The sequence below is a fragment of the Lygodium microphyllum genome, chromosome 21, assembly GCF_053477565.2.
Source record: "Lygodium microphyllum isolate KBCC chromosome 21, Lygodium_microphyllum_v1.1.10, whole genome shotgun sequence".
Classification (NCBI taxonomy): Eukaryota; Viridiplantae; Streptophyta; class Polypodiopsida; order Schizaeales; family Lygodiaceae; genus Lygodium; species Lygodium microphyllum.
The window spans coordinates 66,004,917-66,025,921 of NC_141155.1; the positions used below are offsets into that span (position 1 = coordinate 66,004,917).

The 21,005-nt window shown below is 43.4% G+C and overlaps 1 protein-coding gene and 1 non-coding gene across 7 annotated transcripts in view; both read left to right on the forward strand.

The window, feature by feature from the left end:
* Nucleotides 1-21,005, forward strand: part of LOC148018087 (WD repeat protein) — a 75,163-nt gene that overhangs the window by 10,068 nt on the left and 44,090 nt on the right. For 4 of the 6 annotated variants that reach the window (XM_087661765.1, XM_087661763.1, XM_087661768.1 and 1 more), the window contains 7 exons: nt 14,284-14,396; nt 14,477-14,751; nt 14,907-14,969; nt 15,119-15,261; nt 15,357-15,394; nt 15,493-15,541; nt 15,628-15,792. In XM_087661765.1, the coding sequence (XP_087517891.1) occupies nt 14,284-14,396; nt 14,477-14,751; nt 14,907-14,969; nt 15,119-15,261; nt 15,357-15,394; nt 15,493-15,541; nt 15,628-15,792 (846 nt within the window). The remainder of the gene's footprint in view (nt 1-14,283; nt 14,397-14,476; nt 14,752-14,906; nt 14,970-15,118; nt 15,262-15,356; nt 15,395-15,492; nt 15,542-15,627; nt 15,793-21,005) is intronic. The other 2 variants (XM_087661764.1, XM_087661767.1) reach the window with 2 other exon arrangements.
* LOC148018088 (U6 spliceosomal RNA) lies at nt 20,894-20,996 on the forward strand. The gene has a single exon (XR_015687801.1). It is a non-coding gene; the product is annotated as a U6 spliceosomal RNA (small nuclear RNA).

Genomic DNA, 21,005 nt, shown 5'->3' on the forward strand with positions numbered 1-21,005 from the left:
ACATGTTCTCTTGCTTTTGCTGAGAACTTTCTGAAGTTGAGGGTACTAATGAAAACTAGCCCCTTCAAGACCATCCAAACATACTCTAGTTTTGGAGAAAGTAGTGCTGCTTTGACGTTTGAAGCTGCTCTACTTGTTCACAAGTACTAGGTTTGGCCCACTTTTCTTCATGGTGGCTCGTGGTATGGTTGCCGGAGTTGAAGACCCCATTATCATTAGGCAGGAACTTCTAAGGAAAAATGTATTGTTACCTATGATAAAGAGTAGCTCTGACCATAGGGAGCCTAGCTCCAAGAAGTCTAAGACAGATTAGATGTACTTACTACCTAATGATGTCTCTTTTGCAATGCAACGTAGTTTGTAATCTTCTCTTATATTAATAAAAATTGATGTTGTTGGATTTGCATGCAATGTAGGTTGTGATACATATCATTTATTATTATTTGTATTTAAATATACTGTTTATTTATTAAATTTATATACCACATGATTTATTATTTAAATTTAATACACATCACTTTATTAAGTTCATGTGTAGCATTTATTTATTTAAAGGCATGTAATGATAACTTTATGCATTTCGAACACGCTATGGACAGTATCAAATTTTGGTCCTATCTTTTAGATTGGCCAATGCTTTCGCAACTTTTCAATTATTGATAAATGATTTATTTCATCTGTATCTTGAAAAGTTGATTGTCGTTTTTCTCGACAACATCCTTGTTTATAGTAAGTCATTGGAGGAGCATACTAAACACTTGTGTATCATCTTATATCGCTTAAGACCAGAGCAATTATTTGCCAAACTATCTAAGTGCAAATTCTGTCGTACGGAGCTGTTATACCTTGGTCATGTCATCTTGATTGATGGCATTTGGATTGATCCTGAAAATATGCGAGTAGTGTTAGATTGGTCTATTTTGGGGACCGTAAGGTAAGTAAAATCTTTTTTAGGTTTTACTGGGTTTTTTCAAAAACTTATTAAGGACTATGCTCATGTCGTTGAACCCTTGATACACTTGCTTAAGTGCTCGTCTATCGAGTGTCCAAGCACGTTTTAGCAGTCCATCAAGAAACGAATTTAAGCGTCGCTGCGTGGCACTTCCATGGAATGTTTCGGGGTTTGTCGCTTAGGGTTTTCTGAGTCCGTCTCGCAACGGAATGTTCGTGGCTGAATCCACTAGGATCGACTTGAAATCTGGGTTCCTAGTGGTCAAGATCTCCTAACAGCATTCTAGTGTCGGGTTTTGGACATCCTAATTTATGTAGAGATACCCAACTTGAAGCAGATTCATGTCGCACTTGGTTCAAAGAGAATGGAAAACGAGAGGGAAGGGCTTCTCCACCTCTCTACCCGTAGGGCATAGTCCCATTCCAGTCCCCTAAAACGGCAGGAATCAGGTTCTAATCTAACAATACCTAAAGGTCGAACAATGATAGAATCTTGTGAGAAGCCTCCTAGTTCTTTGGGACCACCCTACCATAGGACGGATCTGTCAGGGTTTCGCCCACCCGCTTCCCTTGATAGCTTTAGTTTTCTAATTAGATCCTATCACATTTATGTGTGACATTTAAAATCAGCTTTCTTAATTAAGCCTTTTAGGAAACAGGGTTCGTTCGCATAATTTACGACACAAACATGAATACAGAGCAAGCAATCCTTTGACAAACAAGTTCAAACAAATTCCTTAACTTATCTTCATGTTAATCTTTGTCTCTTGCCCATACAGGAGAAATTATGTATCCCTTTTGCTGTGCAGAAGTAACTGGTCCAAATCACATGGCACCACAATTTCCATTCATTATCTAGAATAGGATCTTCCAACGCCACAGACGTTGAGCTCATAGTAGACTTCAACTCCATTCCGGACTAGGCAAGGGGTGTCTAGAGCTCCACTTGACCCACAAGCGGTCTAGGAGTGTGACACAATTTCCGTGGTTGGCTTTTTCACCACTCGATCTTCAGCCCGTAAATCGAGCAGTGCCCTCTTGGGTTGAAACACGGTGTGACCTTGGAGATGATCCACCCGCGTAAAATATCATTTCCTTAATTAATCGAGTTAGGAATTAAGCACAATCAAGGCAATCAACCTAATATCATCTTTCAAGAAAACATTTCTTTATCCCCATGGCAACTTGTCATCACAGACCCCTGCCATGCATTTATCATTAATCACAAGCACTTGGAATAATCATTCAAGCCACAATACAACAATCAGTTGAATGCAAAAGCATTTAGGGTGTTGTTCGATCAACCAACAAAAGCAGTGGTATTCTTTTCCAAACATTGCAGGAATAGTTGTGATAATCTTTCCATCGTATATTTGCTCTCTCCCTTGGGTTCAAAGAGCGATACTATGCAGAATTTTTAGCTTGACTTTATCTTCCTTTCTTCTAAGGCAAAGAATGCGAGACAAATTTGTAACGATGTAAGACTATCTTCCAAAGTAAAATAATCCCTGAATTATTGTGCGAGTTGTAATCAACTCATGGTTTGACAGCACAAGGTAACTCCTTGATCGTTATTTTATGCGAAATCTTCATAGAATGAATGCAAGACTTTAATGCAAGATCAATCGTGTACCATCGATGTATATTTTGTATAATCCTTTCCATGCATGTACCATCTATGTGCATAACCCTCAAGGTAACCTTATATACTCTTCATGCTATGTATGATTTTGTCGCATAGCATTGGGATGCACTGATTGTATTTGGGTACAAGGATTTGTGCGAACCTCAATGCGCCATGTGCATAAATCTATGCGGTTATCTTTGGTTGCGGAAAGAATTTTCCTATAATCTCCTATGAGTTCATTAACTATTGAAAAATAAATTCAGGTTACTTGTTAAAATGAACTCATGCGCATACCGAAGCGATATAACCTATGTCTCAATGAATAGCGGAGATGGTAATTAGTACTTGGATATTCGGATATGAATTATCCATACCCGACGTTGTGTTTGTATTAGCAGTAACGCCCTGGGCGGTGGCTCTATTGTTGGATGCGGGATTATCATGGGTGCGTGTCTCCCTCCGTCTGGGAGCCATACTTTCGGCTTATAAATCTCAATCTCTCTCTCTCTCTCTCTCTCTCTCTCTCTCTCTCTCGTCAGAGAGTGTGTCGAGGTGACTTTTCTCGATTGCGATGGGGGTTAAACTCGTGGGGAAAAGAGGAGAAGAACAATGCGTGTGGTCACCCTCTAAGGAGGGGAAGAGAAGGAGAGCCTTCTTGGAAGGTTCTCTCCCTCTCTCTCCCTCTTTCTCTCTCTCACTCTCTCTCTCCCTCTTTCTCTCTGTCACACTCTCTCTTTGCCTATGCAGCATCCAGGTGTTTCATCCCTCCTGTCCGCTTACGATTGGGGGGGGGGGAGTTTTATAATGGTGGAAGGGGGTTATTATTGGGGGCGGGGGGGGAAGAGATAGTGGGGGGGGGGGAGGGGAGTGAGATGGCATACGTGTGCCCCTCCCCCCCCCATCGATTCCATCGTCGTCTTCGTCCTGATCTTCCCCGTCATCGTCTTCGTCAGCTCTGCCATCGTCACCTTCTTCCTTGTTGTCGTCATTTGCTTCTTCCTCTTTCCTCAACGTCATCCACTTTTTCCTCCTCTTTTCCCCCCGCCACTTGTCGGCGACCACAAGGGAGGCGAAGATTAAAAAAAAATTTCAACTAAATCTATTAAAAGGGAAGGGGGGGTTTCTATGGGCCATGGGCGGGGAATATTACAAAGAAGCATGTTAGTATCAGAGTGCAGCGATGCGGAAGCGTGGGACCAAGACTGAGAGAGAGAGAACGCAGAGAGAAGAGAGAGAAAGAGACAGTGGAAGATGAAGATCTACTGTATAAGTGTGCTGTATACAAAGATATGCAGATATATACACGGGCGCAGTGCGCTGGACTGCGTGTCTCCACCTCGAGGATGCAACCTGCTGTTCACCTCGCACGATCTCCTGTCTGAAATCTGCGAAGAGAGACGGAATCTGCACGTATCTCCAGCCTGAATCTGCGATCAGAAGTGGTGGGCAGACTGCTGGAAAATCGGCTATAAATGGCCAGAAACTGGGCGCAACAAATAGGCAGATCGGCTGCATTAAATGCAGCCGATTGGTAGAGTACCAGGTCGGACTGCCACGTGGCAGTCCGACTGGTCAGTCCGGCTGACCAGACCAGAATCTGATCGCTAGAGTCTGGGGGCAGCCAACTCCTCCAACAATCTCCGAAGCCACATAGCCTCACATGTGGTGGAAGATGCGGCCCGATACTCCGCCTCAGTAGACGAAAGGGCTACCGTGGGCTACTTCTTGCTACTCCATGAGATAACACCAGCACCCAAGGTAAAACAGTAACCTGTAGTAGACCGCCTGTGGTCCACATCACCGGCCCAATCCGAGTCGCTCCAACCTGCAAGTACAAGATCTGAACCACCTGTGCCTGCTGGATAGTGAATCCCTAAATCAGATGTCCCCCTCAAATACCGAAGTATCCTTTGGGCAGCCTGCCAATGCACCGTCTGAGGTTCACTCATGAACCCCGCCAAGAGCCCAACAACAAAACAAAGATCAACACGAGTGTTGAGGAGCCAAATCAATGATCCAATCAACTGACGATAGTGGGAAGCATCCGCCATGGGAGAAGCTGAATGTGAAGTGGCCTTCCAGTTCGGATCCATAGGAGTAGAAATGGTCCGACAATCCTCCATCGCAAAAGAAACCAAGAGCTCCTGTATATATCTTTGCTGAGAGATGAAAATCCCCCTCTGAGACTGATAAATCTCATGGCCCAAGAAGAAATGGAGTAGACCCAAATCCGTCATCTCGAACGTCTGATGTAAAGCTGCCGTCGTCTCTTTGACCTTCTGTGCATGATCACCTGTGACAATCAAATCATCAACATACAACACAAAAAGCACACAACCAGCCTCAGAAGTGTGGACATAAAGTTGCGGATCGGCCTTGGAACGCCGATATCCCAACTGTGACTGAAGGAATGAATCAATCTTCTCGTTCCATGCACGCGGAGCCTGCTTGAGGCCATACAAGGCCTTCTTCAACCTGTAGACTTTCCCATCTAAAGATCCAAAGCCAGGAGGCTGCTCTACATAGATCTCCTCCTTTAAATCACCATTGAGGAAGGCAGACTTCACATCCAACTGGTAGACAGGCCATCTCCTATGGCCAGCCAAGGCAAAAACAGCTCGAATAGTCGCCATACGAGCAGTGGGGGCAAAAGTATCATGACAATCAATCCCTGGGCGCTATGCAAAACCTTTAGCAACAAGGCGAGCCTTGTGCTTGTTCAAAGAACCGTCGCTAAGGTACTTGGTCTTGAAAACCCATTTGACGCCAATCACCTTCTTATTCGGGGGGCGAGGCACGAGTGACCAAGTGCCATTCCTCTCAATAGCCTCCAACTCGGCTTCCATAGCTTTTTTCCATGGTGCGGACTGTAAAGCCTCCTTCACGGAGGTGGGCTCTCGATCTTGCATAACACGGGTCATGAAACAATAGTTAGAGCAAACAAGCTCCGTAGTATGTGCCTGGTGCCACCGTGACCGTCGCGGACCATCCTGCGGTCCCCACTCCTCAGGGACCCCCTCGATCCCTGAATCTCGGAGTGTGTCACGGGCCCAACGACGAGGAGGCCGGACCTCTCCTCGTCTCTCTCCATCAGTTGAAGACTTTGGGATGTCCACCGGTGGTAACTCCTCGGGGGTGACCGGTGGAACAGTAGACTCTGTATCGCAAACAGAATCGGAATCAAAAGGCGCGGGCTCCAGAGGAACTGGCTCGGGAGCCCAACTCTCCCCTGGATCTCCAAGAACGGGACGCTCCTCACCCGCTGCTATGGCCGGAACCTCCACGAACCGCACATCTCGACTGGTGTACACATCCCGCTTGACGGGATCATACAAACGATAGCCTTGGGACTGAGAGCTATAGCCAACAAACACCTGTCTTCGGGAAGCTGCTTCAAATTTATCACGATGAGTCTTGGGAATGTGAACATAGGCATCACACCCAAAAACCCTAAAATAAGATACATCGGGCTTAGTCCCAAAGTAAGCCTCAAAAGGTGTCATCCCATCAATAGCCGAAGTGGGGGATCGGTTGAGGATGTGAACTGCAGTAGCCACACCCTCGGCCCACAGAAACTGAGGTGTCTGTCGGTGCTCCATCATGGTGCGCGCCATCTCTATCACACTTCTGTTCTTCCGTTCAAGAATGCCATTTTCTTGAGGAGTGTTGGTGTTAGCAAACTCCTAGTGAATACCTTTATCTGCACAAAAACGAGCAAACTCATTAGAAACAAATTCACCACCCTTGTCGGATCGCAAGGTCTTCAATCTCCGGCCCGATCAGTTCTCCTCAAAGAGAAGCCAATCCTTGAAGTGGGAGAAAGCCTCCGACTTCAACGCCAAGAAATAGGCCCAAGTCATCCTGTTGTAGTCATCTACGATCAACATGAAGTACGAGCTTCCTCTCAAGGACTCGTTCCTCATAGGGCCACAAAGATTCGTAGAGACAAGCTCCATCGGTGAAGTAGACCGCCGCGAAGCTTTGTTGGGAATCGCATCCCTATGCTATTTCCCACGAATGCAGGAGACGCATGGCTGCTGGCTCACCACTATGTCCGGCAACCCTCGAACAAGCTGTCCACGTGACGCCCTCCGAAGATAATCATAGTTGAGGTGACCAAACCGAGCATGCCATAGCTCTGACTGTGTCTGAGAGGTAAGAAGAAGAGTAGGGAGGGCGGTAGAAGACATCAGTTTTTTGTAGATGCCGTTCTCCTCATATCCTGATGAGAGAACCTTTCTCGACCCACGATCAAGGACTCGCACTGAATCACTGTCAAACTCCACCAAAAGTCCAAGGGAACAAATCTTATGAACCGAAAGAAGATGATACCCCAAACCTGGCACATGCAAAACCTCCGAGGTATGGGTACCACCACGTCCATCTGGAATAAGCTGCATCTCACCCCGTCCTGCAATAGACACCGAAGAGCTATCTCCAATGAGAATCTGCCCACGCGAAGGTCGCAACTAGGCAACACCAATTGATGAAGGAGTATGTGCCGGGAGGCACCACTGTCAACGATCCACTCTCGAGCCTGGGGGGCTGTCATCGCAGCATCAGAAGCATTCGGTGGAGTCCTCAATGACAGCTAGATGAAGAAACGCAGCTGATGAGGGTGCAACCACCGCTCCAGAATCCTTCGTGTCCTTCTTGTTGGTGTCCTTCTTGTCTTTGTCAGGGCAATCCTTCTTCCAATGGCCAGTCTTTCCACAAATATGGCATGTGGATTCTTTGTCCTTGTCCTTCTTTGACTTGTTGTCCTCCTTCTTCTTCTTTTGGTCCTTCCTCTTCTTCTGAGAGGCTTGACCTGTCAAGGCTTCCGACTTGGAAGCATGCTGTCCCTTCAGTTGTTCCTCTTGGTCCAAGACCATAGGAACCAGCTCTTCCCACCGAAGAGTAGACTCACGCCCCGAAGCAATAAGGGCGGAGTAGAAAGCACCGAATCGTGGCGGTAATTGGGATAAAAGTATGATCGCCATGTCTTCGAAGAAAATCGGCTTCCCCGCATTCTGAACCTGCATCTGAAGCTGTCTAAGCTTGTTGATGTGCTCCCGCAACGAAGAAGACTTGTTCACGGACAAGGTCCGCATCTGCACCTCCAAAGAAACCCGCTTCATAAGGGTCATCCGGTTATACATCTGATCAAGCTCCAGCCATATTTCCCGAGCCACCGTCAAGTGCTCAATGTGGGCTATCACAGCTGTAGTACAAGACAGAAAAAGAAAAGAACAAATCCGGGCATTCAGTTTGTCTCAGTGAGAGTACCTTGGCCAACTCCGCACGAGCATCGGAAGAGAGTTTGGACTCATCTCTCACCGAGGGCCGGTCGATCTCCTCCTGTACAAGCTCCGCCAAATCGTAGGACTCAAGGATGGCCAACATCATCACGCGCTAGATGCGGTAATTGTCGCCATCGAGCTTTTGATCTGCGGGAAGAGTCGGTAAGACAGGCACCTTCCGGTCCATTATCGTCTGGAACTCCAAGTCAATCTCTGTAGACATCTGCACCTGTAATGCCTTCACAAACACAAAAGTAGCCCCCTCTGACTGTGAAAACGCAGCTCTTTCTTCCGCGTCCCGAACCTTCTTCACCTGCCGGAGGCGATGAAAAAGCAAAACTTGCACTTGAAGACTGAAAACTCAGCCTTCCTCCTCTTCAGACAGCAGCAAATCCACCAATTGGACTCCTTTCTCGCACGCCCATGCTCGCTTCAGCCTTGTTCCGAGGCGCAGCCCTCCTGCTCGCCCTCAAACGCTGGAAACGCAGCCTTGTGTCGCGATGAACACTCCTCTTCAAGTTGGTTCTACACTCAGCCAGCCCTTCTACACTGCTCTGATACCATGTCAGAGTGCAGCGATGTGGAAGCGTGGGACCAAGATTGAGAGAGAGAGAACGCAGAGAGAAGAGAGAGAAAGAGACAGTGGAAGATGAAGATCTGCTGTATAAGTGTGCTGTATACAAAGATATGCAGATATATACACGGGCACAGTGCGTTGGACTGCGTGTCTCCACCTCGACGATGCAACCTGCTGTTCACCTCGAAGTCCGTTGCAGTTTGCACGATCTCCTGTCTGAAATCTGCGAACAGAGACGGAATCTGTTCGTATCTCCAGCCTGAATCTGCGATCAGAAGTAGTGGGCAGACTGCTGGAAAATCGGCTATAAATAGCCAGAAACTGGGCGCAACAAATAGGCAGGTCGGCTGCATCGATTGGTACAGTACCAGGTCGGACTGCCACGTGGCAGTCCGACTGGTCAGTCCGACTGACCGGACCAGAATCTGATCGCTAACAGTTAGTCCGTTGGTTATTTGGACTAGTGAGTTAAATTAATGTTTTCAAACATTGAAATGGCTTGTTACCACTGAATCAATGTTGTAGATTATCGATCCGAATAAACCTTTTGAGATTCATACAAATGCGAGCAATTATGCTTTAGGTACTGTCCTTTATCAAGATAGCTGATCTATCGCATTCGCGAGCCGTAAGGTCACTAATGCCCAAACACGTTGTACTATCCAAGAGAGGGAATCATTGGTGGTCATCCATACGCTTAAACGTATGGTGCCATTATTTGTATGGTGCTTGATTTAGTATTTGGATGGACCACCATTCATTGAAATATCTATTGATCAGCCCAAATTCTGTGGCCATAAGGCGAGATGGTTGGAGCTTATGCAAGAGTTTGACTTCAAAATTTACTATAGGAAGGGCACAACTAATTTGGTTGCGGCCGATGTCCTTAGTTAAATTCTTGAAGTCAATATCTTAACCTTAATTGAAATTTTGACTGATTTTGCTAAAATGATCTTCACTTTGGTTATAGACACAAGGACTTTGGTTTTGTTACATGTTGCTCCTAGCCATGTCCCTAGCTTTGTCTCTATTGGCCATCTGGTTTTCTTGGGCATGATTGGTAGCCAGGTTTTTGATGTTTCATTAGGCGGATGCTTAGCCTTTGTACAAGTGACTTATGGTCTAATGTTTACTATTGGGTGTTTCAATTTCAAGATTTCCATCTTTGTGCCAAGTCCTAACTACTTTGTATGCTAAGTGGGTTCGAGAGTTACGATGGGGGTTCCTTCAAAGCCTCCCTCCTCGGATAAGGTGGTAAATAACCTGATTTAGCACTAATTATAGTAAGCATAAAATTAACATAAATTGAAAACCACTTTAATCTTGGACATTGGACACCCTATTGGCCCTTAAATTGATGCCCCTTGCGGTATTTCTTTATCTTATATTGCAAATGGAAGAAGTGCAACTGAGATCCTCTGATCTTCTTTGCTAATCCAAGTGTCACTTGCTGTCAAAACTGACCAATAAGCCTCTAAATTAATTTGTCTCTTGGTTTGCGTGGGGATTGGATTTTACGTTGCTCCTTGAAAGACAAATTCAGCCCCAAATCTAATATTGGTTGGCTGGCCTCTTGAATCTCCTTGAAATTGCTCAATTTCAATTACTAAAATTCAAGTCCTAGGCCCTCAATTTTGATTATGCATCCTGAGGTGGCTGTCAAAACCCTAATTTCTACTGTAAATTAGGGTTTACAGTAGAGTTTGACTAAAATCTCTTCCTTTGACTCAAACTGCTGGAAAATGTTGAGGTAACTTAAGAGATGGCTAGGGGATGAGAGAGAATACTGTAGAGAGAGAAATTTTAGAGTTTCGTAATGAGAAATGCTGAAAAACTGTTGTTGCCTTGCTCAAACAGCCATGAAAGCTGTTATCTACAACTTAGAACCACTAGAAAGACTGCAACCCCATTCTATATGCTTTCATCTGCACCAAAAGGACCTTGGGCTGCTGTCACCTCCTTCTGGAGGGCTCCAAATTGCTGTCACATATTGTTGAAGTGATTCTTGGTGGCTGCAAATCACATCAGGAGCCTCTCCTTGAACATTGGCCATTGTTGTCCAACCATGCTACATGTCCCAAACTTGTAGAAAATTTCCAGCTAGTATATACATAATGTAAAACTAAAAATCAATCCAGAACTGTTGCTAGAAACTCATTGGATGCATCCATAATTCAGGTTTCTCAACTGTTCTGACTATCAACCATAGAAAAGCATCAATTCAGCATAAAGGATGGCTGAAACTATCAATGGCATTTACTAATATGCTGTTGTCCATGGAACCAGCTGTAAACCGTTGAAAATTGAGCATAATTTGATTACTTGTTGAATCTGAGGCAATACTCTAGACCCTGGCTTTGCTGAACTTAACTGAGCGCGAACTCAAGCCGGTCTCATTGAAAGGTATCTATGTAAAGTTACAACAACTAAGGATGGCTTGCTAAGTCATCCTCTTTCATCCACTTTGCATCTATTGGTGAAACAATGCTGAAGCTTCACCAAAAAGCATATGGAAACTTTATCTCCAAGATTTAACAATTATTCTAGTGCTAAAAAAATTAATTTCACCAATCAATAATTAGATTGGCTAGGCTAATTTGTCTTTCAAATATCCTTGAGCAATTATTGACTCTTAGATTGGCATTAACTACTCAATTAATGCCTAGTCTCTAAGGTCACCATTGACATTAGTAGCCAATAAATTGGTCTAGGCCAAAATCTGACATTGGCTACCACCTAGATGTGTTGGGCATAACTTATTACAACTTTTGCCTTTGGCACTGATTGCATTCTTGGGGTTCTCGGCTTGTTACCATAAAATAACTACCATGTGTATCACATGTGCTAAACAACCTTACACATTGGATTAATATCTTAATCAAATGTTATCGACAAGATTAAAGCATCTCAAAATTTAACATCCTCGTGACATACAACACTTGTATGTCTATAAGGCCCCACCCTCAACCCCCTCTGGCAGCAACCCTTAGAGTATATATTAAATAAGACAATTGATTGAGGTTGGACATCTCAAATGTGGCACTAAGCTGGAGCTAAATTTCCACTATGGGAGCAGAATTTGAGCTAGTGAGAAGTAAATCATTTACATATAGCAGGATGTGGTTGATCCCCTATGAAGTGATACGAATATATAAGTTTGGCTCATAAGGGGTAGAATGGTATTTGTGAGTCTGAAGGAACTTGTCCATCCTCTAGAACCAAGATCGCGGTGCTTGCTTCAGTCCATAAAAGGCTTTCTGTAAACGGAAGACCTTGTCTTTCCAGTTAGGAGAAGGAAATCTGGATGGTTGCTCCACATAGACTTCCTCCTCTAGATAACGGTTTAGAAAGGCACTTTTGACATCCATCTATGCTCCCAATCTTGTGGGTGTAGGATTTTTTTTGAGATGCACATTGCCTTTAGGATTTGAGGAGTTTGAGCTGTTCTTGGTGGAGAGTTTACCTTGAAAGAATTTGACAGGTTTTGCAGGCAGCATGAGATCTCTCATACCAATATGTACTTGTTGAAAATGGTGTTGTAGATCAAGCATTTTCTAGACCAGTCCGCCCTTGCCTCCCTTCACCTCTTCTGGAAATGCTAGGTTATTGTGTAGAAATTATGGAATTTCCACCATGTTAGAGATGGCCCATTCTATGCTTAAGCAACGAGGGTTATCACACACTCTTTGGGCTGAACTTATATCCACTGTGGTTCATACACGCAATGGGTCATTGACTTTTGCCTTACATGATACGACTCTGTATTAATCATTCTTTGGACGGAAGTCTTCTATTTCCTTTTTTTTTCATCTTTGGATGTGATGCCTTACAAAATATGACTCCATATCAGCTTTCGTTGGATGGAAGCCTTCTTTTACCCACTTTTGCATCTTTGTTGCTTAAGACATACTAATGAAGAGAGGAAATTGCATTAGCACAACCACCCCCCAAGCAAGAAATCTAGGTAACAAAGGATCTAGTGTGGCCTACAAAACCACAATGACTAAGCAACAAAAGACTCCTAGGAAGTGAAGAAAAGACCTAGGGCTTATAGACAAAGACATCAGTAATAAGCTAGCATTGGGCTCTAAAGTCCCTTCTACATGTGTAAGAGTACTACATATGAAATTATTGGTTATGATTGCCTACATTGCCCAGGGACCACCTCCAGTAGGTGATACAAAAACCATAATGGCCCCTTGATGAGGAAGAACCAGACCTAAATAAAGAGGTAGGCTAAGAGATGAACTAATATGGGCAAAAAGAGTAGAGATCCATAAGGAGAGGCAAACCTTGATCAATGAGAAAACCATAGAGTTTATAGGTAACCAAGAGCAATAGCCAACAATGACTAAGCAACAAAAGACTCCTAGGAAGTGAAGAAAAGACCTAGGACTTATAGACAAAGACATCAGTAATAAGCTAGCATAATGTAGCAATGGGCTCTAAAGTCCCTTCTAAATGTGTAAGAGTACTGCATATGAAATTATTGGTTATGATTGCCTACATTGCCCAGGGACCACCTCCATTAGGTGATACAAAAACCTAAATGGCCCCTTGATGAGGAAGAACCAGACCTAAATAAAGAGGTAGGCTAAGAGATGAACTAATATGGGCAAAAAGAGTAGAAGAGATCCATAAGGAGAGGCAAACCTTGATCAATCAAGAGAAAACCATAGAGTTTATAGGTAACCAAGAGCAAGGCAAAAAGAGTAGAAGAGATCCATAAGGAGAGGCAAACCTTGATCAATCAAGAGAAAACCATAGAGTTTATAGGTAACCAAGAGCAATAGCCAACAATGACTAAGCAACAAAAGACTCCTAGGAAGTGAAGAAAAGACCTAGGGCTTATAGACAAAGACATCAGTAATAAGCTAGCATAATGTAGCAATGGGCTCTAAAGTCCCTTCTACATGTGTAAGAGTACTACATATGAAATTATTGGTTATGATTGTCTACATTGCCCAGGGACCACCTCCATTAGGTGATACAAAAACCTAAATGGCCCCTTGATGAGGAAGAACCAGACCTAAATAAAGAGGTAGGCTAAGAGATGAACTAATATGGGCAAAAAGAGTAGAAGAGATCCATAAGGAGAGGCAAACCTTGATCAATCAAGAGAAAACCATAGAGTTTATAGGTAACCAAGAGCAATAGCCAACACCAAATAAGCAAAATAGAAATGATGACTAAAAAGCTTAGTAGTTGGATCCTCAGCGACTCCCCTCCCTTCCCCACCCTAGACTCTGCCCCTTCCTTCCAGGTTACCTCTTTGCACCCTTCCTCTTCTTCAGCATCCCCACCTCCCCGTCCTTTACCTTCCCCTCCCAGAGTCTTCTTCGAGGGATACCCAGCTGCTAGAGGGAGAGCTTCCTTCACATGCTGGGGGGAGGGGGGGACTGCTTTCTGATGTAGGTGCAGCACAGGTAATGGAGACCCCTCAGCCTCCCTCACAGGATGTGCAGCTCTATGTGATCCCCTTGCGTTTACACTGCTTGATGCAGGATTCTGAGTTACCTCTTTCCGAGAGACATGGGAGGGTTGGGCATTCACACTGTGTGCCATTAATGGATTAGCTATTGGACGGATTATGTCACCCTTCACATTTAGAAATTCTGCCTAATCTATCTTTAAAGTGTGAGATGCACTGCTCAAAAATGGTTTTTTTTCATTCCTTTGGCAAAATTTTAAAATAAGAGTATTTACATGCCTATAATGATCATATTAGCTCCTCATTCTTGTCCAGTATGCATGTGAGTGTCCGAGTCATGAGCTGAGTGCAATATGTGTCAATAGTTGTGTTCATTCTTTTCTTGAGTCAAAATATGTTTCTTGTCTCTGTGCAGGAGCAAACTCAGCAGTGTCTGTGAACAACTCTACGGGCCGATACGGAGCTAGTGGAGTGCAGCCTTGTTTGGTAAAGGCTATAAATGGCAGAGAAACATTTTCAAGTCTGGAGGTAGGGAGCCTGTATGTTGTACTTCTGAAAGTCTTCTTATTCAAGATTGAGTTGTGATTGGCTGTATTCCTGGTTGTTAGCATAGAAGAGATGATAGCGAGGAGCAACCATCTCTAACACATCGCAAGAAAACGAGTACGTCTTCAAAAAATTTGGCTATTGCAAACATGTTGGATGATGGAAGGGGTTTATTAACCAATACAAAAGTTGGCAATGAAGGGGAAGATCCTTATCGAATTCTTGAAAGTGGAAGAAAGGTGTACCTTGATGAGCTTGATGTCTTGACATTGCTTGATCCCCCTTCCTTTCTCATACCCACAGATGCCAGCTCTTACAGTCAGGCTGCCTTCCTTTGGTATGAGAGTACATGAACCATTTGGCCAAATTTTGAACTCATTATCTCATTGTCAAAACCAAACCTCAATCGCAGAAACTTGTGCGGTTTTTATTTGTTCCTTTTTGGGGGGCTTCAGGAATCAGGATTGATGTTGAGATGTTGATTTACTGTAGGAAAAAGATAGGGGACATACCAGAGGAACGTAGACATCGCCTCCTTGATCTATTGACACCCAAGTATTACTCCTAAACTTGTACGGGCTGCTTTTGTGAATGAAAATTATCTGGGAATGCTGAAAAGAGAAGTACTATTTGATGAGATTAGCATAGTTAAGCTTCTGGATTCCAAGTTTGTCTTAGTTTTCATGAAGGTAAACTTACTGCAGGCATGTAGAAAATATGTGGGAAATTGCTGCCGAACTGCTTGAGGATAATACATCACCAGTGCCAGAATTGGGGACTATACTACTTGGTCCTGAGAGTGAAAACTTCTTTAAACCAGTAAAGTGGCAAGGAAAATCTTTCAATGGTGATGTTTCCACTTTGTTTTCTGTCTGAACTTAGAACATCAATCTGGAAGGTCTCTATGGTTGACATTGACACTATCTTTCCTTTTCTTTGCAGTACCTTGGCCTTACCGATGGCTGGATCGTTTTCAAAAGGTTAGCTGTTTAATGACCTTAACCCTAAATGGCTAGCTGTTCTCGACTGATTCCATCTGCAGTTGTGCTTTCCAAGTTTGACTTGTGAAAATTTGCAGGACTTTTTTCTTGCTAATGATGGGAGTGTCTATGGGCGAGTGACACTAGGTCCTGTGACTACTTTATTTTAAAGCTTATGTGTCTCTTTATTTTCTTTTCAAAGGTTGGATTTTTAAGAAGCTGGCTGTGTCCAGGTGGTTGGCCAGTTCAGAAAATAATAAAACAAATTTTTCCTCTGTACTTTGAAGTCAGAGAGGTGAGGAAAGTTATTGCAACCGAAGAGCCATGCAATATAGCCCTTGAATATGGTGATGGGCAACTGCACCTTCTGGATCTTCCCAAAGGCTTTCCAAAGCCAGGTAAAATTACACATGCATCAAATTCATAGTCCTCTTGAGTACTTAGGTATTAATTTAAAACTGGTTAAAAATCGGTGATAAATGTGAGATGAAAAAAGAAAGAGAGAACAAAGATTTCAATTTCTGCTTCCTTTTAGCTTATTTATATGATACATTAGTCATTGGTGATGCTATGTCTAGGAGATGTGGGACAAACAGGGATTACATGCTGCATTTGTTGTGGAGTTGTCCACAATCCCATTGTTGCTGGAGTGCTAGACCTTGCATATTAGAGAGAGAGTTTTCAACATGTTTTTTGAATGAATTCTTAAAGATTTTCTTTTCACTCTAATGATCATTCCTTCTTGGTCTAGATTTTGAGCTGTTAAGATTGCAGTAATCTCTTAAGATTTTGTGCTTGCAGTAATCTCTTAAGATTGTACTTCCCTCTAAAATGCAGGCTGCTTGACTCTTTTTTCTGTTTCCTGGTATGTTTGCATATAATATACCAGACAGGCACAGAACAGTTTTTCTGCTTTCCTGATATAGTCTTGGTGGAGGGATCTCAACACATCACTAATACTATGCACGGAGATTCTAGGAATGACTTGGGTTGATAAGAGACGATAGTTTGAATCCTTAGTCTTGTTGCACACCAATCGGCAACTGCTATACGTGGTGGACTGATCAGTGAATATCAATGATTGGGGATTTTCAGAAGGTAGTATCTCAAACATCTTTAGTTGACGAGTGCCGTAACCTGACTTGGGGGATGAAATCCATTGTGGAAGGGCAGTGCATCTGCATATGTAGAGCTCCTCTCTTTTACTTCCATCTGGCATCTTTGACTCCTTGAGTTGCTCTCTAGGGTAACTCCTTGCAACTTAGAGCTGGTGTGTAGAGGCTCACAAATGGCCTATAGCACGTCACCCTGGATGGCACATTCACATCCATGTATCCTAGTGTGATGACGAAGCCATCTTGAGAGCCTACATAAGGCAGTTCTTGTAGAAGGCTGCAACCTATTGAGGTGCGCCCTACCCTACCTTGTGGCCATCCAGTCCAATGGATTGTGGACAGTGGTGCTATTCACCATATGATCCCCATACACGACATTTTTTCTTGCAGAGGCCTGCGACAGGATTTGGTATTAATTCTAGGCCCAGATTTGTAGCATTTGCTTAGCACTCTTTGACACTGACCAAGGCTGAAATGTCACCTTGATAGACAATATATATCATGTTTCTTAGGTTAAGAGTGAACTTGTAGTCAACCAGCTTTGGCAGTTGGGACAAGTTCACCAAGACTAGTGTTGAAATCATAGATGAGATGGCTGATCTAGCATTCGCTTGCAGCAAAATGCTACCTAATGGCCTTAATGAGATGTCCCAAGTAGCCTATTGCAGAGGCTAAGAGTTCCACAATGTGCACTCACTTTTGATGCAAGGCATTTGTGGCATTATTGTCTTTGACATCTGGCCTATGACTCTCTATGCAAGTTGTTAAGGGACAAGCTGGCGGCTGTTTGTAGAACTTGCTTGTTGGGCAAGCCGCAAACAACATCAACCCCCTTTCCCACAGCAATCCCAACATTGAGGTTCATGCATTTTGAGGTCGATTTTGCTAGCAGGGGTGCATGTATGGAGTGAGCACAAAGCAGTGAGCATGAAACCAAGATTGTTATCCAAGCATTGTGCTTGAGAGAGCAACTATAGTGAATAATCTAAGACTAGCGAGGAGGCTACAAGTTCATCATCACATATAAAGACAAAAAAAAAAGAAATATACAGCAAAGAAGATTTAGGGTATTCAAAGATTGGTAAATACTTACATGTTTCCATCTTTTTTCAGAAATGTAAAAGCCATACTACAAGTACTGGAGTGAGCACAAATCTATATTCTAGTCTGTACATTTGCCAAATTAGCTATGGAAATGCCTCATAAGGACAGTTATAACAGCTGCTGTGAGCATACCAATATATTCTCAGCTATGTTGGCTTGATAGATGGGCATACTATCCTGGATTGATGGATGGGCATACTATTGTTGATGTTTGTAGAACTTGCTTGTTGGGCAAGCCGCAAACAACATCAACCCCCTTTCCCACAGCAAGCCCAACATTGAGGTTCATGCATTTTGAGGTTGATTTTGCTAGCAGGGGTGCATGTATGGAGTGAGCACAAAGCAGTGAGCATGAAACCAAGATTGTTATCCAAGCATTGTGCTTGAGAGAGCAACTATAGTGAATAATCTAAGACTAGTGAGCAGGCTACAAGTTCATCATCACATTAAAAGACAAAAAAAAAAGAAATATACAGCAAAGAAGATTTAGGGTATTCAAAGATTGGTAAATACTTACATGTTTCCATCTTTTTCAGAAATGTAAAAGCCATACTACAAGTACTGGAGTGAGCACAAATCTATATTCTAGTCTGTACATTTGCCAAATTAGCTATGGAAATGCCTCATAAGGACAGTTATAACAGCTGCTGTGAGCATACCACTATATTCTCAGCTATGTTGGCTTGATAGATGGGCATACTATCCTGGATTGATGGATGGGCATACTATTGTTATCATCTTAACCAAAGACCATAAGGAAAACAAAGCATATACATTCACATGCTAGGTATGCCTTGCATGACCTTATTGTCTGCTGAAACCCTGTGCAGGACTACACTGGTTGCTTTTTAATGAGCGCTTCCACAAAGTTTGTTACGCTTGACTAAGGATTTGTAATGTTCACCTTCAACATCTCTTTTATCTCTCATCCATTGACTATCTGAGCAGATTAATCAAGGGCTCGTGATATCTAGGTGTGTGCAGCTTTGAAAATACTGGGCTTATAAGGAAACCTTTGGGTTTGCCTCATCAGAGGGTCCACGTTCATAGGTGTTTGTTGTTCTTGAATTGCCACCTCTATCTCCCCACACAAGACACCAATATCAAAGCCTGCAGCTACGAACTTTCTTGCCTCTTGCAACCCTAGGTGAGTCCTTATAACAATTGGCCACATAGATGGAATATCAGCTGGAGGATGTAGCACTACCTTGCTAATTTTCTAGCAATGCCACAAATCGTTATTGCAAAAATAGCAAAACTTCTCTCCTTTCCATTGGCATAATTGGTAGACACTCCAAAAGGTTGGAAGCACCCCACTTGCACAAATCAAATCATTGCTTTTCTTTCTTGAAACCCAATGACTGCACTTCACCCTATTGGCTATTGAAACTCTTCTCAATGCCCATTGTGTGGGATGAACTTTGCTCTCTTAACCTTGTAGCACTTGGCTGATGTTACTATCAATGGGATTTGGTGCACCTCAAGCATTTTCTTCTTGGTGACCAGCCTGCTGCCATTCACTATTCAGCACTCCTACACTCTGACTGGTGGTCACAGACTTGGGATCCGTCTTCGGTGGACGTCACACTCCGACATTGCTCTGCTCTTGAGCACACTGTACACTCTTACATTCATTTACAGCATTCATTCACTTCAGAGTTGTGTTCTCTCTCTCCCTTCTTCTATTTGTGTTTGAGTTTTGAGTTTTGCGCTTAGGGTTTGAGTTTTGCCCTCTGTGTCTGTGTCTTTGTGTTTATGTCGTGGTCGTACACTCTGTGTGTCCTCGGTGCAAACCCTAGTAGTCTTCTTAACAACTTTCACCCTACATCTAGGGCAATTGATGATGCTACTGCAAGTACTCCAACATTCATAGATAGAATTAATTTCAAGGAAGAGAAGAAAACACTCCTGCACTCTCTTTATCAAGCCAATGCCGTAGATAAAGCAAACTATAGTCCAAATCACTCCAACCTATAAGCACAAGATTTGAACCATTTGCACTTGTGGGATAATAGATCCCTAGATTGGGGATTCCCCTTTGGAACCGTAAAATCTGCTAAGCAGCCTACCAATGCACCATCTTGGGTTCACTCATGAACCTGGCTAGCAAACCTGTAGCAAAACACGTCAAGTCAAGTGTTGAGGAGCCATATTAAGGACCCAATCAACTACCTGTAGCGGGGAGCATCTACCAAAGGAGAATTTGCATGGGCCATAGCCGTCTAGTTTGAATCCATAGGAGTAGCAATGGCCTTACAACCCTCCATCTCAAACGTGGCCAAAAGCTCATGCACATATCGTTGTTTGCTAGGAGATGAAAGTCCCCCTCCAAGTCTGGTAAGTCTCATGGTGTAAAAAGAAGTGGAGAAGGCCCATATTCATAATCTCAAACACCTCATGTAGTACTGTCTTAGTCGCCTTGACCTTTTGGGCATGGTCACCTGCTAAAATAAGATTATCCACATAGAGCACGAACAACGCGTGCCTTCTAGTTGAGGTGTGGACATACAACTTAGGATCGGAAGAGGAACATTGATCCCCAACTTCCCTTGGAGGAACGGGTCTATCTTCTCATTCCTAGCATGTGGAGCTTGTTTGAGGCCGCAAAGGGCCTTCTTCAACTTGTATACTTGTCTATTTGACGAGAAAAAGCCAAGGGATTGCTCAATATAGATCTCCTTCTTCAAATCACCATCAAGAAAGGCAGACTTAGCATCAAGTTGATAAATCGGCCCATGGTTGCATTCCGTTTGCGGATGGAACCATCCCATCCGATCCGTATAGTCTAGTCGGATCCGTTGGATCCGTCCAGTCCCGACTGTACTTATGTAGGTGACCGTTGCCGAGGGTCAAATTTGACTGTTTCTACCCGTTTTTAAACCCTTTTTTGTCTGTTTTTTTGCCCGTTTCTTTTTCCAAAAAGTTTCCCTTTTCAATGTCAACGGAGTGCAGGAGGATTGAGACATGCGATGCTATGGTTCACACAATGAGAGAGAGTGAGTGCAGAGTAGAGAGTGAGAGTGAGAGAACACAAGACTTGATGTGGCTACAATCTCCAAGTACCACTTTAGGTTTTTGATTTTATTTATTTATACATACATACATACATACATACATACATACATACATACATACATACATACATATATATATATATATATATATATATATATATATATAGAGAGAGAGAGAGAGAGAGAGAGAGAGAGAGAGAGAGAGAGAGAGAGAGAGAGAGAGAGAGAGAGAGAGAGAGAGAGAGAGAGAGAGAGAGAGAGAGAGAGTCTCTTCGGAGACATCTGATAAAATTGGAACGATACAGAGAAGATTAGCATGGCCCCTGCGCAAGGATGACACGCACAAATCGAGAAATGGTCCAATTTTTTTTAAAAAAA